Here is a 16,844-nt window from a genome sequence, read left to right as displayed (position 1 = left end):
AGTGATTTTTGATTTTTTATTTATTTTTTTTTAAAGGAGGACCACGTGGAATATTTACCCCCCTCCTCCCCCCCCCCGTTTGGAATTGTGGTAGGAAACAGCCCTTGGGTTCCAATCTCGGGTTGCCTTCTGGCAGTCCGATGCTTTCATTTGCTTGGCATGCCGAGCGCAAGCCAAGTTCGGGGCTCTTGGACATATTTAGCCATGCACCACTAACCAGATCCTGCTGGAGAAATCTGTCTCCCAGCTACGCAGCCGCCTGGCTGCGAGGAGCCAGGGCTGCTGCTCCCCGGGGCCGTGACCGCAGCCTGCCCGTGGGCGCGGGAGCTGCCGCCCAGCCCGGCTCAGCCAGGGCACACAGGGTCGCCGTTCCCCCCGGGCTCAGCGCTCCCCCTGAGCTCAGCGCTGCCAGGAAGCCTCCCGTGGAGTCCCAAATGCTGCTACTGTTCAACTGCTCGTGCCAGCAGCTCCCCACAGGCAGGGGGAGCAGGAAAAGGGATGTTTTCTCCCCCAAAAAAGGGATTAGGGAGGGGAAAAAACCAAAAGGGTAAGAAGAGCACTCGGGACGCTGCTCCTTCAGCCCGGAAGCACCGGTGTGCCTAGGCTTGGCGTCGGCAGAGGGCAGTCACCATTTAGCAGCACCATCCAGCTGGACTGGCACAAACACACAGGCCTTCAGCTCTGCCATCACCATCCTCACGGCTTCAGGGAAGAGGCAGGTAGACTCCCACGTCCAGCAGGTCCATGGCAGAGCATCCGCTGCTTTGCAGGCTGTGCCAGCCCGGCCTCGAGGGCTTTGTGGGTCCCACTGGAGGGATTTGGATCCACTCGGATTACACGCTGCCTGACGCTGATGCGTTTGGAAAAGCAACAAATAAAGCAGAAAGGTTCCTTCTCGCCCTGCAAGCTGCCAATTTGTGACAGGCCCTGTCTTCTGTTAGCTGCTGTCAGGCCTTGCCGGGGCTGGGATCTGCTCAGTAAATAGCCAGCTCGGTGGCGGCTGCCCGGGGGAGGTCTCTCCTTTGACACATTGTTGGCAGGGGATAAATAATAGGAGGCAGGACTGCGTTGGGGAAGAGAAAGGTCCCTTGTGGAGGCTCCTCGGCTCTGTGCAGGGGAGTGAGGGCTTCTCCATGGCCTCCAGGACCACATGTGCAGCCTCTGGGCTCTCGTCCTGCTACCAGTCTGGTGGGAAAGGCCTGACCCCTCGGGAAGCAGCCCACGCTGGCCCGTGTGAGACAGAGCCAGGGGTGGGCACCGAGGGGGAGCTGCGTTCCCAGCCGCAGTGCAAAGTGTGGGGAGGGAGGCGGCTGGAGAGACCTGGAGGCACCACTCGGTGCCAGATCCACGCTCCCCCTGTCACGAGGGGCACTGGCAGAGCATCTGGACACAGGGAGGGGAAGGTGGGAGTAAGCCTCAGTCCAGCATCGCGTCCAGCTGGTCAGCCAGGTCATCAAACATATTGCTGATGTCTTCCAGGATGTTCTTGGCGGAGTGCACAGCCCCAGGGTGGCTGGAGAGGAAAGGCAGAGGGTCAAAACACTACCCAAAGGCTTGAGGTGCTGCTGGGGTAGGGTTGGCCACCCTGGTTCTGACTGTCCTAGTGGCAGCCAGAGCCCAGCATGCAGCCAGACTGGAGCATGTGTGAGCTGCTGGTGGCATGTGCCAGTGCCCAGCCCTTCACTGCCCTCACTGGGACCTTCCCAGTTCTACCCTGAAGGAATCAGCCCCAGCATTTCCCTGGCCCCAAGCGCTGCCTCACCTCTCTGCATCTTCCACTGCGACAGTCTTCTCGGCCACCTGCAGTGTGGTGGCCAGGGTGGGGTTGCTCTGCTCTAGCCGCTGCTGGGCCAAGGTGGCCCCCGGGGCAGCTGCCAAAGGCTTCACTGACACCTTGCTGCCTGCCTCCAGTGTCAGTGAGCTGGGACCGGCCAGGGACCCAATCACATCTGGCACCAACTCGGTGGCTGCCCAGGGAGCAACGGTGTGCCGGGAGGGCTGCAGGACTTGCTGGTAGATGGTCTTGGGCCCAGAGAAGACTAGCTTGGTAGATGCCACAGAGGTATGCTTGGCAGGGACATCTGCAAAGGAAAGGCACTCCTTAGATTGGATATTAGAAAAAGCTTCTTCACAGACAGAGTTGTCAAGCCCTGGAACAGGCTGCCCAGGGCAGTGGTGAAGTTCCTATCCTTGGAGGGGTTTTAAAGCTGTGTAATGTGCTGAGGGACACGGTTTAGCAAGGACCTGGCAGCGCTGGGTTAATGGTTGGACTTGATGATCTTAAAGGTCTTTCCCAACCAAAACGATCCTATGATTGTGTGACTAATGGCAGGTGGTGGCACACATCCTCCTCACCTCCCATACCAACACAGGAGAGAGCCTTCGGCCCCATCACTGCCTCAGAGGCAGCCACACGTACCTGGAGCAGGAGTCCTCACCACGGCGGTGCTGAGCAGCTCTGTGGGGCTGGGGGCTTTGCTGGGGCTTGGTGCCTTCTTGATCCCTTTCTCCAGCGACAAGATGCTTTTCTCTATCTCGGCGATCCTGAACTCCACGCTGTCATCATCAAAGGCATCCCCAGCCAGCTCGGGCCGTGGTGCTGGTGTGGGTGCTGTGGGGCCTGCGATGCTTACTGCCTGGGCCTGGGCGTACTGGGGCGCAGGGCTGGGCGCCGCCTCTGCCTGCCCTGCCATGCTGAAGGCCTTCAGCACCGCCTGCAGCGGCTCTCGCTCCCTGAAGCGGGGCCTGCGCTTCACCGTGTCCGACTCGGTGAGGTTGAACTCCAGCACGGGAGGCTCCTTGGCGGCGGTGGGTGCGGCCGGCTCCTTCCCCGTGGAGCAGGAGGGCTCCACCGGCTGGGAGCTGGGCTCTGTGTCCGGCGTGGCCGTATCGGCCTTGGGGTGTCCAGTGGGCTTTGGCCGCTGTTTGATGGTTAAGTTGCCTTCTTCTGCAAAGGGGATGCACTCACTGGAGCTGTTCTGGGAGGATGAGGAGGAGACCCCTGGCTTGGCCTCCTCCTCCGTGTCCGAGCAGGCATCCTCCCTCCCGCCCTGTGCAGCCACCTCTGTCATGGGAGCGCTGGGCTCGCTCACTGTCCGCCTCCGTGGCTTGCTGCTCTCGAAGGGATCCCTGCTGGCATCAGAAAGCGTGGTGCTGCTGTCACCACCATCATAGGACTGCTTGTCCACACCTGCTCTGGACAAACAGTCCTGAACTAAGTGCAGTGGTTTGGGGGCCAGAAGGGGCTTGGGTGGACTTGCTCCTGGTGACCCCTCCAGTGCAGCTGCCAGGTTCTTCACTGTCCTGCTGTGGCTGTTGTCACCAGGGCTGGCACCTGCATCAGCCATGTCCTGGGGAGCTGTGGGCTGCCGCTCGGGGTCAGGAGGCTGCTCGCTGTCTGCCTCTGCAGCAAGGGCACTGGAGACGGAGCTGAGGCGCTTGGGAGGCGGCGGCGGAGGGCCCTTGCGCTTGGCCCGGATGGCAAAGGACTGGCTGCGGGTCACCTTGGCATCTGTCTGCAGACAGGTCCGTGGCATCTGGCTGCGGCCTGGCCGCCGTGTCAGCGTGGCATAGGAGCCCAGGGTGCTGGTGGGCACCCCCTCCTCCTCCTCCTCGTGCTCCCCGTCTGACAGTGCGTAGCGGTTCAGGCTGTGCGAACGCTTCTTGTGCTTGAAACCTTCACCCCCACTGTGCTGCTCCACAGCCTGCCAGGTGCCTGGGGCCACCCCAGCAGTGGGTGACGTAGCTGGTGCCTCTGCAGGGCCACACTGGCTGTGCAGGTAGGAGAAGGCTTTCTGGGCTGATGTCTGCAGGCTGCTCTTTTGTCCAGGGGAGACGGAGGGGTATGGGTGCGCCAGGGGCTTGGGCTGCTCTGCTCCCAGCACGGAGGGGACGGTTGGAGATTTCAAGGAGACGTGTGGGTACATGAAGACATACGGGGCTGTCGCTTTGCTGGGGGTCTGGGGAGGACTACAGGGGGTGACAACTGGTGTCCCAGCACCTTTCTGAGCCACCGGCCGGGTGTACTGATCTGTGCCCTCAGGCAGGTTCCTTTCCTTGAGGGGGCTGCCCCCACCATTGGCAAAGCCGTTCAGGCCCTCAGGGGACACGAGCTTCCCATAGGGCTCAGGACTGGGCCTCCCCGGCAGGCTAGCTGGGCTCTCCTTGCTGCGGGGCAGCGCACAGGACTGCCCACTACTGCTGCTGCTCTCTCCACTGCCCAGGCTCTCCTGCGAGGGGCTGGAGAGGTGCCTGGACAGGACATTGTCCTGCGAGTGCCCCGAGCCCCGCGACCGCACCCCGATGCTCTCCTGGCTCCGTGACATCCCCTGGCTGCTCTTGATGCTGAGTGTCTCGTGGCAGCTGTTGGACATGGCGGTCTGGAGCTCGTAGCTGAGCTCACTGTCCTGGAAGGTTGTCATTTTGGGGGTGTGTGGGGACTGGCACTCCCCGTTCTCCAGTGACTCGATGGTGACGATGTCCAGGGCGCCGGGGACTTTGCGTCTCACCAGAGTTGCTTCTGCTTGGTTGAGGCTTTTGCGGAGGTCTCTGAGCTTCTTAACGGCCAACATGATCTTCTTCTGGTGGCCTGCAGGAAGGTTGCAACAGGAAAGAGCTGTTAGGTTGGCTCTGGCCCCCCAGGCCTTTGTTTCCTGGCCAAGAAGAGTCATGATCACGTCACCAACCAGGGCAAAGGCCTTCGGGTGATCTAAACCCAGCCTATGGGGGGAGGCAAACTACGGCCAGTGTCCACCTAGCCCAGCCCAACTCCAGCCTGCCAAGGGAAGTCCTTGAAACAGCCCAAAGGATAGCCATGAACTGCCCTTTCCGGGTGCTCAGGACATGTCTGTACCTCCCAGCTTGAAAGAGAATGGGGTGTGGGGACCTGGGTGGGAAACTTGGCTGCCCTGGGCCACCCCAACACAGTAGCAGGGACTCACCAAGCTTGTTGATGCCAATCTCCTGCAGATCCTCCCACGTCAGGTCTGTCACAATGGTGATGGAGTCGTAGCCGTTGTTCACCAGCTTTTTGTGGTACTGGGGCAACCCGATGGCACTGAGCCAGTCCATCAGGTCAGCCTGATGGAAGAGCACAGAGATGCTGCCATGAACAGCAAGGCATGGGCAGCACCTTCACCCATCCCCTTCCTGCCCTTGGCCAGGAGACCGAATTTTTGGGGTGGCTGTCTGTGTCAGCACAGGCCATTGCAGCATGTATTCACTTACAGACCCTGCTCCTGTCCTGAGGTGACAGCTCTGGGAAAAGAGGGTGTTGGACCTAAGCCCCGGTGCCAGGGACTCACCGGGATGTAGTTGGGCAGCCACTCGGAGATGCTGAGCTGCCCAATCTCAGTGGAGATCTTCTTCCTGTGACCCGGCTTGGTCACACCGATGGCTGTCAGATCCTAATGCAAGCAGAGTGGGGCCGTGGTCAGCAGGGGCACAGGGGCAGTGGGGACCTGCTGCCAGCAGCTCAGGGGGCGCTGGGTGCTGGCCAGGGTGGAGAAGGATCTGCCTCACCTCTGGGGTCATGCGGCTGATGGTGGGGACGTCATAACCAGCATTGAGGAAGTTAGCAGTGTATGACTCCAGGTGGAACTCACTCAGCCAGTTGTAAATGGCTTCTGCGTCCTGGAGAGAGGACAGGACACAGAGCAGTCCATGAGGGTGGCTGCAGGAGCTGCAAGGACCTGGCTGTTCCAGTCAAGATGACAAGATCTTCTTGGGCAACACCCATCTGTTCCCCATATCCTCAAAACCCAGTCCCCTCTGACTCCAGTGCAGTGAGAGCTGGGCTGAGAGCCCCAGGTGTGGCCCTCTGACCCAGCACTCCAGGTTGCCATTACCTTCCCCTCCAGGAGCTGCTCAGGCCGCAAGAACTGCTGGGAGAAGACCCTGTCTCCAGGAGGGCAGCTGCCTGGGGTCTGGTGGCTCTGTGGCCCTAGCAGAGAGGAGAGAAGAACTGTCACAAGGGCACTGGAGCAGTGTGACACCCCCAGGACAGAGGGGACAGCTGTCCTGAAGGCCCCATTGGGCTGGAGCATCCCTCACCTGCTGTGGAGATCATCTGCCCATTGCGTGGCTCTGATCCCAAATGCTGTTGCTGGAGGTCATCACCAGCGGAGGGCAGCGGCTGGGGGAGAGGAGAAGTGAGTGGAGGAGGGAACCCCCTCCAGAGACAAGCTCTGTCACACCCCAGGAGCAGAGCCAGGGTCCCCACACTGGGCTGCTGGGAACAGCTTCACCCAGTAAAGGGCTGACACCTAGCAGGAGATCTGGGCAGGATTTGGGCCAGGGCCATTTTTCTCCTCTCAGATGACACAGGACATGGTGGAGATGCTGTGTGATACCAGCCACATCCCCCAGCTCCCCTGGAAAAGGCCAGCTGTGCTGTGGGGGACAATGAGACCCCGCCAGGAGCATCTCCCTAATGACTCCTGGCAGCAAATGGGTGTTTGGTGGAAGACGCTCAGCTCCTTCACTAGGGTGGTGTAGGGTGGGGACGGGCAAGGTGCTGGGGCTCCATCTGCAGCCTGGGGGAGCAGCCCCAGAGGAGCAGGGACACCTACCCTGGCGTTCTCGATGAGGATGCTGGTGCTCTGCCCGTTGGTGCCCTCGGTGCTCTGGCCGCTGCCCGCACTACGGATGCTGCCGATGCTGCCCTCGCTGCCCACACTGTTCCTGTCTCCTGCTGCTCAGGGCAGGGGAGAAGCTTGTCAGCAGCACCCCAGGATTGGGGCTGACGCAGGGCACAGAGAGCCCTGGCAGGCACCCATGTGCCAATACAGTGACACAGGAAAACAGCCTCCTGCAAGATCCCTCCTGGCCACAAGCAATGCTTTGATCCCTCCCACCCCCCAACACACACGACACAGACAAGGTGACCTGGGTGGGAAAGGGACACACACAAGGGATACAGGGACACATCCTGGCCAAGGACATCCTGGGGAGGGAAGGGGCTGCTCCCTGGGCTCCCCTAAATTCCCTTTGCCTGTGCCTTCTCCCTTTCATCTGGCTATTTCCCACCAGAAGGTAGAGTGTCCTGGTGTGTCCCCCTGCATGGGCAGGGCTGGGACCAGTAGAAGGTCCCCAGTCCTTCTCCCTCCCCAGCTGCACCCCTGACCTGAGCTGTCAGGGCCTGGGGCCGTCCGGGTTAGGGTGAGGTGGCCATAGGCTGCTGGGATGCTCAGGGCTGCCTGCTGAGGACCCTCGTCGGGGAGGTGCTGCAGCCCACTGGGGGGCACAGGGAGGGCCCCGGGGGGACCCTGGCGCTGGTGCGTGGGTGGCACACGGGGGACAACCATGCCTGCATTCAAAGACAAAACACACGTGGTCAGAGCTCATGCAGTACGCAGGGTGGGAGGGTACCTGAGCCTCAATGCCCAAATGGTCACCCCGCTGGTGGCACAACCTGCTGTGCCCACCCAAGCCCTCTGCCCCTCTAGCTAGCCAGGGCTGCAGGCACCTGTCCTACACAAGGCACCAGGAAGGCTGGGCTGGTCTCACACAGAGCACTGCCCCTGGCATGCCCAGGACGGCCACTGACCCGTTCGCTTGCTGATGACTTCAGCGATGGAGGGGGGGAAGTACCCGACCCGATCGGTGCCTTTCTGGGAGTCGTGGATGTGCCCCTTCCATCGCCCATCCGGATGCTGCTCCAGGACCTGAGCAGTGATGAAAGGGGTGAGGTTAGTACCCAGGGCCATAGCAGGGCAGGGGGATGGGGAGCAGGCAGCAGCCTCACCGTGATGACATCTCCTGCCCGCACATTGAGAGCTGTTGGGTCATGGAGGTTCCAAAAGTCCTTCAAAGCTCGGACCTTCAGGATTCCTGATGCCTCTGAAGACAAGGGACAGAGGGAAGAAAGAAGGTGCCAGAGCACAGGGAGGAAAGAGAGAGGTTCAGGGAAGGCAGAGGGAGAAAATGAGCAAAGAGAGGGGAGAAGAAAACATCAATACAGGAGCAAGGACTCAATCCCTGGGCACTGCCCATGTGGAGGGCATGCATGACAAGGGGCTGGGATGCTGATATTCACAGCCAGGCTGGTTTAAGCTGGTCAGGAGCACTGGGAGCCCTAGGCACATCCCAGGGGGAAAAAAAGCCCCTCTCAGTGCCAGGCAGCACCTGGCTGTGTGCCAGCCCCACCTCACCTCTCAGCAGCTGCTTGATGTCCTTGCTGGCATGGGAGGTGGTGAACTGGTTCACGATGTCCAGCGCTGTCTGGTTGTAGGTGTTTCTGATGTTCACATCAACACCGCCCTGCTCGGGAGGTGATGTGGTCATGGCCAGACCCCACATCTGCCACTGACCCCACGGGAGATGGAGGGACCAAGAGGACAGGGGTGATGGTTGACCCTCGGGGCTTGCCCTGTCCCCACCACGCTCACCTCCAGCAGCAGCCGCACCACCTCCGTCTTGCCGTAGAGCGCAGCCTCGTGCAGGGCTGTGCCTGTCTTCGTCTGCTTGTTGATCTCGATCCCAGCCTTCAGCAGCTGCCTGGTAGGAAGGAAGAAGCAGCATGAAGAGCAGGACACGGACATCAGGGCCTGGTGATCAACTGCTTTGCAATGGGAAGGGGACAACCCCTGTGCCGCTCCAGGGATGCGGGACTCAAGCCCACAGCAGGGAAGCAGCAGATTTAGGAGGAAGCAGGAGTGCAGCCACGATGGGTTCTGGCAGGACAGGGCTGTGCTCCAGGCTGGCAGTGTTACCTGATGATCTCCTTGTGCCCGTTCTTGGCTGCCAGGTGCAGTGGGGTGGTGTAGTTGGGGTCAGTGGCATCCTTGGACTGTCCCTCCAGGAGGGCGACACACAGATGGCTGTTCAGCAGCAGCTGGGCCACCTGCAAAGGTCACAGGGCTGAGCACCTGCACCGTCCCAGCAATGGGCTCACCCTCAGGGCCAGCCTTCTGCTCCCCAGCCCACTGCTCCCCTCCATCTGCAGCCCCAGGGTTTGGCTGAAGCTGGCCAGTGCTTGGCAGGGGCACGCTGTGCAAGGGGCCATAAAAGGTCACAACAGCCAGAAATAGTCTTCCCGTAATCAGACTTTTCAGACCAAGCCCTAAAAACCTCCAGTCTCTCCAAGCCCAGAGCAACTCTGTGTCTCAGGGCAGCCCTGAGGCACAGAGGAGTTATTTTTGCTGCCCTGTTTATAGCTGCAGACATTATAGATACTCCAAAAATGGAAATGTCCCCCTGGTCCCCTCCCTGGTGGGGCACAGGATGGTCTGGCTGGCTGTGCTCCAGCCCAGCCCAGGAGTGTGGTGCTGGCTGGCCCAGGGTCTCCCAGAGCATGAGGTGTCCCTGTCCCCATGAACCATGCTGAGGACCTCAACCCTGGCAGGACCAAACACTGAGGGCTTGCATGGATTAGCCAGCTCAGCCTTTCTGTGCTTAAAATGGGAGCAAAGCTGAAGCGGGCAGGGGAGGCTGCAGGAATGCAGGAGCGAGGACTCCTGACTTTCCTCACAGCCTGATGTGGTCTTGCTGCCAGGTCAGGAGCATGACCTGCAGCTCCTGGGTTCAGGATCCAGCCCTGCCTGGCCCTAGGAGGAGGCAGGTGCTGCCTGCTGGGCTCTAGAGGCTCATGAGCCAAGGGAGAGTGATCATGGTCAGACACAGTGCACTGCTCCTGGAGGAGCTGCCCCTGGAGAAGAGCCCAGCTCAGGGCAGAAACCCCTGGCACTCACCTTCAGCCTCCCAAACTCACAGGCCAGGTCCAGGGGGGTTTTCTTTGCCTTGTTGATGATGCAGGGGTTGGACTGGTGCTGGAGCAGCATCTCCGACTGCAGGGGAGCAACACAGCACGGGGGCTCAGCAGCATCCCACACCCCTGTCTCCCTCCTGCCTGGCACCATGGGGTTTGCTCCCACTTGTGCATCTCCAAAGAGGCCTGAGGGGGGGTGGGGAGGGTTGTGGTAGGCTCTCACTTACCACCTCGTAGTGGCCATACTGTGCTGAGAGGTGCAGTGGAATCTGTCCATCCAGCGAGGCCATGTTGACAGAGGCAGCAGCGCGCAGCAGCACCCGCACGGGCTCCACGCGCCCCTGCCACGCCGCGTAGTGCAGGGGACGCATCCCTGCGGGGGAACGAGGCTCAGCAGGCATGGATGTGGCCCCTGGCCTGGCTCAGAGGGCTGAGCCAGCTGCCAGAGGCATGGGGCTGTGGCTGGGAGGGGTCCCTCCTTACCGTTGCTGTCCTTGATGTCCACGGTGGCCTGCGCCTCCAGCAGCAGCGAGATGAGGTCCAGGCTGCCGCCCAGGGCTGCGTGGTGCAGTGCTGAGAACCTGTGACACAAGACAGGGCTCAGCCTGGCCTGTCCCCACTGTGCCACCCCTATGGCCCCACCTGCAGAGGGACTTGGACCAAGGGCTGGAACAGTCACCAGTACCTCAGTTTCCCCAGAGCAAAGCAGAGACAAATCCTCTCATGCTGCCTGTGACCCAGAGCTCAGGGAGGAATGCAGGGTCCCTGAGCAGCCCCTGAGACCCAGGGGTCCCACAGGCCCTGGGTGAACAGACAGGATGGAGACAGATACATTTTCCCTCTCTGCAGTGTAGCCAGGCAGCCCGAAGCTATGGGCAAACACACTGGCCCAGAGGCTACTCCTGGCCCCTCCACCAGTCACTCCCTCCCCATGCCAGTAAGGATGCTGGGAGCCCACAGCACAGTGTGGGAGGCCACTGGTAATGAAAGAGCTCTGTGTCTTGGGGCTGTGAAAGGGGCCTGTCTGCCTGGCACTCCCCCTGTGCTGTCATGTGAAGGGCCATGACCAAGTTAGTGGTCTCTGTGCCGCTGGGGATTAGCCCTGTGCCACTCCAAAGGGCAGGGAGGACTCTAGACAGCACCAGCCCGAGACTCTAATGGGCTCAGCAGCATCCCAGCCCAGGGTTGGGGACACAGTTTGGCCAGCATAGCTCTTCCTCCTAATGGCAGTCCCAGAGCATCCCCAAATCCCTGCAAACTCTGAGTGTTGCAGGAGCAATGCTAACCCCAGCAGAGAGAGCTACTCCCTACAATACAGCCACCATATCTCTGAACCCAGCCGAGGGAAGCACAATCTCCCTGAGCCAGTGCTGTGGGATCCCTGCAGCTCTGTCCGGAGGAGATTGCTCATACCCTTGCCCTCCAGTCCCATCATCTCCAAGGCACAAGCAAGGTGATGCTGAGGACACTGCCAGTAGCATGCCTCTCCCAGGAGGGTGCAGGCTGCCATCCCCATCCACAGGTCTCACCTCCCTGATGTCCTCTTCCTGTACCACAGCAAAACCCAACACACTGCCCATGCTGTTTACACCCCACACATCCCTCTCACAGGGAATGGACCCTTTACCCTCTTCCCCACCAGCAGTCCTCTCAGTGCTGCCCAAGCCCCTTGCCTTATCAGAATCAGATCATTGCTTCTTTAATTACTGTCGTCCCCCCCCCCTTAGGCTCCATCTGCACAGTATTATTTTAAGACAGAGCCATCCTGCACATTTTCACCCCCACCACTGGCCTGTAAGAACTCATCACAGACATCTCCTCCTACAGAGTCCTCCAAAAGAAAACATGTAGAAATTAGGTAGCACACCAGTACATAAAACAATGCTAATAACTCACAGGTCAGAGTTAATTCAATAAGAGTAACTTGCTTATTTATTTTATGGGCCTTCGTGGTTTCTTTAACTCTCAGTGCCCAGCTTATTAAGTGCTTGGATTTTAGAAGTGATGAGCTACACAAATATGCTGTGGTCACTTGGCAACCTCATCTTTTCTTTCTCTAAGCACACCCCCCCCCAAATGAAGGGGTTTTGCTTTTGGGATATTAGACACAGGCACAAACACGTGCAGGCATCGGGGCTGGCTGGGTGCTCCTCTGAAGCTCCTCTGCTTCAGCCAGCAGATGGGACACAGGGCACCAGCTGGACACACTGCAGCCCCTCTCCACCCCCAGCCCTACAGAGATCCTTCATGGAAGATTTTGCAGGATGGACTGAGCACAGCCCTCAGCTCGGATCTGGACAGGTATTGGGTTTGCCTCTGCAGGGCTTGCCCTAGCTTCAGGATGCTGTTGTGTTCTCCAGGGCTCACCAGCTACCCTTGAAAGCTTTATGCCACCCAGAGCTGCAGACATGACTGAGGAGAGCTAGCCCACCCAGGCTGGCATCCAGCACCCCGCCAGGGGAGCACTCACCCATCTGCATCCTGGTAGTTGACATTCAGGCGCTTGGCAGATCCCAGGAGCTCTGCAGAGAGAAGAGGTGAAGGTCAGGGCAGGAGGCAAGGCTCACACCGCTCCACACGGCCCCTGGGACCCTGCATGAACCCCACGCTGCAACCACACCGACCTCCCAGCGCACAGAACAGCGCCTGGCCCATCCCGGTGGCCTCTCCTCTCCTCTCACTCTGCGATCACCTCCACGAACCCTCCATGGGCTGACCCAGCTCAGGCTCAGACCCTTTCCTCCCTCTGTCTCTCCTGTCGCATCTCTGCGTGGCCCCGGGACGGGTCAGACCCCATGGCTCCCGTCACCCCGGCCCGGAGGGACGGTGCATTCCTCCCCTTTATAGGCAGCAACACCCCAAAACTGCTGAGCGGGGCCATTTCACCCCCCACTCGCTCCCTGTGCCCGCCGCCGCTGCCGAGGGCTGGCCCACAGACCGCATGGTTGGCATTTTTACGGCTGGGGCAGAGGCTGAAGGCTCTGCTGGTGAATGCGAGGATTGTGCCACCTCGGACATCCCCATCCCCCTGCCTGTCCCTCCCTCCTCTTCAGGGACCACTGAGAAGTGGAGGGTGCTCGCCCCACCCTCGGCACAGTCTCTCACACACACCCCCTGCTCCCCGCTCCTTCCCGCAATTAATTCGAATGAATTCCTTCCTCCCACACAGAGAGGACGTTTTATTCTTCACCGAGAGGCTGAGAGCGGATTAACATCTCTGGAATTCATCCGCCGAGTCAAAAGGGAAAGAAAGGAGAAGGTATGCAGGGGGCAAGAAATGCCACCGCTCCTCCTCTGCCCTTCCAGGCAGCCCCATCGCCGAGCCCAGGAGGATTAAATGCTCTGAAAGGTTTCTGCACTCTTTGCTCTGCAAAATCAAAGCCCGAGAGCCAGGCTCCAAGCTCAGGATGAAATGGCTGCTCAAAACCCACTGAAACGCTGTGGGGTCCCTGGGAAGGAGCCTCCCCCTCCGCGGCCGGGTAGATCGCCACCGCTGCAGCTCCTTCTCCTCCACTCCCTTCTCTTTGCCTCTTCTTCCAAGGTCTCTGCTCACCTCACGCGACAGATCCCAGGCAAATCCCCTCTCTGGAAGGGAGAGCTGAAGAGGGGCCCAGCTCATTCACTATGCAAATGGATAATTAAAGGAAACCAAGGACCGGTGTGTTCATTACTGCAATTTGCAGTGTTTTGTAAACAGCCTAATTAATGCAAAATGGGCTTGGAGTGGCTGCTGGTAAAGGACTCGTGACTTGTGGCCACAGCTGAAGGGATCGGGGCAGGATCACCCTAATTACCTCTTCCAGGGGCTGTTCATCTTCAGCGTGGCTCCATCAACCCAGAAAGCCCTTCCTAAACAAATCAGCTCTCAAAGCCACTGCTCAGCAGAGCTCTCACTTTTCCCTCCCAACCCCTTAATGCCCAAAAGCTCAGGATCCAGGGTTTTCACTAAGGATAAGCTCCCACCAGCCAGGAAAAACTGACATTTCACTTGTGCACTGGCCACTTGTGATCCCAGTGATGGAGCAAAGGCAACCACCAGCCTCTGTGGTACCACTTTCATGGAGCCAAGATCACAGTTGGAGCATACAGCATAGCCAGGAACAGGGCTGGCTGTGGGTGGGCAAAGGCCTCATCCTGTCCCTCCAAAAGTCTTGGGACAGATTCTGCAGCTAGGGAGCAGGAAGGGCTGGGGAGCATTTGCTGCTGGTGGATTTCAAAAGGATGCAAAAATTAAGAGTTCCACTGAGCTGTGGGCAATGCCCCTGAAGCCATCACCTCCCCCGCCCTCCAATGACCACCTTGCCCCCTAGCCATTTTTTTTCAAAGGATGCTCTGTGGGGTAACCAAAGGCAGGTTTGCTTCCATCAGCTGCAGGTGAAAATTGACACCAGGTTTGCTGCTGAGAAAGGGTGGGATGGAGGAGGAGAGGCAGAGCTGGGCAGACAATGCTGGGAAGAGAAGGGCTGGATGGAGATGCCCACTGAGCACGAGCACACCCAAAAGAGGCAGAAACATCCCACAGCCCCCAGGGGCTGGTCCTGGAGATGAGCAATGCCCACTATCTGAAGAGTGAGAGCTCACCCCAAAATCCCATCCCTGACCTGCTCCATAAAGGGAACCAGGCTGGACACCAGGATCCTGTAAGCAGGGCTAGGATGTGGTGGGTGTCCCAGGACACGGCAGGTGTCCCTGCCTGCTCCCTGCACCCAGGAGGCAGCTGTCAGCATCTGCATGGCATAATGCCTGTGTCTTTACTCCTCTCCCCAAGCAACATTCCTTAAATTACTTCCCTGCTCCTGCAGCCCAGAAAGGTCAGGACATGGGGCAGGACCATGAGGACGTGGTGTGGGTGGCTGGGATAGCAGCAGGTCCCAAAGGCGAAGCTGGGAGCAGCATTCCCTTTGGGGCTCTTCCCAAAGGTGAAGGCAGAAACACTGGCACCCACCTCAGGCAGGAAGGGAAACAGCTCGCCCCCAGTTTCTAACTGGGTAAATCACTGCTGGAGGGTTTGCAGCCAGGCTGGAAGGTAAATCAGGGGTAGGAAAGAGGCCAAGCACCCTGGCACCATGGGGACAAAGGCACAAGCAAAGAAGATAGTCAGAGGGATGGAGGAGAAAACAGGGCACAGCTAGGCTGCCAGGACCCATTCACTAGTACAGAATGCCTTCAACATCTGCAGCTAGAGGAGGTTGTTTCACAGCCCCACACAACCTGACCTGGAATGGTTCCAGGGATGGGACACATCTTCAACCTCTCTGAGCAGCCTGGGCCAGGGTTGCACCACCCTCAGTGTAAAACATTTCCTCTTTCTCTCCAGTCGGAGTCTCTCTCTTTCAATTTCAAACCATCACCCCTCATCCTGTCACAACAGGCCCTGCTAAAAGCTCGGCTTGATGCACCCCGAGGGTTAACTCCGGCCGTGGGTTCCCCCCGCTCGGCCCCACTCTCCAACACAACCCCTCCAAGGGGTCCCACCGGGCCCCCACCTCGCTTCGCCTCGCCGCCTGCAGCGCGGCGCGGGCCCAGGCAGGATGAGCTCAGGCTGAGCGAGGCCCCGGGGGAGCCAGGGAGCTTCTGTGCGGCGCGGCGCTGCCAAGCGGCAGGCGGGGAGCGGCCCCGGCGCGCTCCGCCAAATTGCTTACGAATGTCGGCCCCGTGTGCTCCGCGGGACGCCGGCCGTGCCGAAGGCAGCGCGGTCCCACCGCTCATCGCACGGGGCCCAGACTCTCGTCTGTGGCACGCTCCAGCGCCAGCCCTCAGCCTTCTGGAGCGTGGCTGGTGGCAGAGACCAAGCTGGAGCAGCCCCGCACGGCGTGTTTCCAACCAGCTCCCGCAGCCCAGCAGCCTCTCTGCCCTGCTGTGCCCCGTGCCTCAGTTTCCCCAAAGGGCTGCACTGCATCCCCCATCTGTGGGGGGTGGGGGGCACCCAGGTTGCTGCTGGTCAGGGCTGATGCCTCACTCGCACCGCTGGCAGCCGGCCCGGCACCAACTTGTATTTACCCCCGCGGGGCACTTGCCTGGCGCCAGCTGTGCCGGCTGCATGGAGCCAGGCGTGCCCATGCCCTGCCCAGCTGGTACCCCTTGTGCCAGCACACCAAGCACCCTGTGTCACCGTATTACCCTTCCCTGGAGACCTTGTCCTTGTGAGCTTTGCCCCGAGGTCCCAGAAATGGACACAACCCCTCCAAAGTAGTGAACCACTCACCACCTCCTAGGAAGGAGCCACACACCTCGCCTGGGTTTGGGTGGGGAAGGAAATGCCCAAATATCCTGTGTGTGTCCCTTGGAGACTCATGCTCTGACTCTCACAGGGAGAGCCAGGCTCCAGAAAGCAGTGCTTTTGCTGTGGTCCCCCTACTTTTGTCCACTCAGTATGGCCACAGCACAGATCTACAACTGGAGAGCCACCTCCTTGCCAGAGACACTTTAAAAAGATTCACCCTCCTGCTGGTGCTGCTCACAGACCTTCATCCCTTTGCCTTGCCCTGGGAAATCTCATCCCCACACCGCTGGCTGCACGTGAGCCCTATCCATGCTGCAGGACTGAGCATCCCTGTATCATAAGCATCCTTCAAGATCCAGCCCAAGTGGCTCTGCACCATGAGCGTCTCTGAACATCCAGCCATGAGCTGCACTACTGACCATGAGTACCCTGCAGGCAGGGATGCTCTGTCTGGGCACTGCAGGAACACCATCCTGCTGCCCTGGCTGGTGGGAGAAGGATGCACCCAAGAGATGCACATACCCTCTTGGGAAAATAAAATCCACCTGAGGACTGTCACCACTAAGCCAGAAACCAGCTGAAGAAGCTAATCAGCTGTGATCCCGCAGAGCACCAGCCCTCTCTGATGGTGGTGACATCCTCCTGGGGCTGGAGGTGGCAGCTTCACCTGCCCTGCCCTGCCTGGCTGTGACCTGCCCTGCCGGCCTTGGATGGCCCTGCCTTGGCATGTGGTGGGTCAGGAGAGACTCAACATCTCACCCAACATCCAGACCCAAAGAAGTGACGTCCATCCCTCCCCTGCAGGAATCACCCTTCCCCGTCGCCTCTCCATCCACAGGCACGTCCGCTGCGGTCACCCACAGCCAGCTCCTCCCGGCGCAGCCTCCCAGCGAGCTGGCTGCTTCAGCTGCAGTT

At 59.7% G+C, this 16,844-nt stretch overlaps 1 protein-coding gene across 1 annotated transcript in view; it reads right to left on the bottom strand.

Annotated features, from left to right (window-relative positions):
- Positions 1–571: 571 nt before the first annotated feature.
- Positions 572–16,844, bottom strand: part of CASKIN2 (CASK interacting protein 2) — a 32,889-nt gene continuing 16,616 nt past the window's right edge. Inside the window, exons 3-21 of the mRNA XM_054170547.1 lie at positions 12,177–12,228; positions 10,190–10,287; positions 9,934–10,079; positions 9,690–9,785; positions 8,712–8,842; positions 8,388–8,496; positions 8,151–8,259; positions 7,745–7,839; positions 7,547–7,664; positions 7,124–7,306; positions 6,570–6,691; positions 6,052–6,133; positions 5,847–5,941; positions 5,521–5,631; positions 5,304–5,405; positions 4,941–5,079; positions 2,420–4,588; positions 1,763–2,081; positions 572–1,513 (exon numbers count right to left, since the gene is read on the bottom strand). Of these exons, the coding sequence (XP_054026522.1) occupies positions 1,417–1,513; positions 1,763–2,081; positions 2,420–4,588; positions 4,941–5,079; positions 5,304–5,405; positions 5,521–5,631; positions 5,847–5,941; positions 6,052–6,133; positions 6,570–6,691; positions 7,124–7,306; positions 7,547–7,664; positions 7,745–7,839; positions 8,151–8,259; positions 8,388–8,496; positions 8,712–8,842; positions 9,690–9,785; positions 9,934–10,079; positions 10,190–10,287; positions 12,177–12,228 (4,373 nt within the window). The 3' untranslated portion in view covers positions 572–1,416. The remainder of the gene's footprint in view (positions 1,514–1,762; positions 2,082–2,419; positions 4,589–4,940; positions 5,080–5,303; positions 5,406–5,520; positions 5,632–5,846; positions 5,942–6,051; positions 6,134–6,569; positions 6,692–7,123; positions 7,307–7,546; positions 7,665–7,744; positions 7,840–8,150; positions 8,260–8,387; positions 8,497–8,711; positions 8,843–9,689; positions 9,786–9,933; positions 10,080–10,189; positions 10,288–12,176; positions 12,229–16,844) is intronic.

Source organism: Dryobates pubescens, chromosome 20 (genome assembly GCF_014839835.1).
Source record: "Dryobates pubescens isolate bDryPub1 chromosome 20, bDryPub1.pri, whole genome shotgun sequence".
Taxonomy (NCBI): domain Eukaryota; kingdom Metazoa; phylum Chordata; class Aves; order Piciformes; family Picidae; genus Dryobates; species Dryobates pubescens.
Note: the sequence above shows the minus strand (reverse complement) of the source record. Positions and strands in the feature narration are given on the sequence as shown.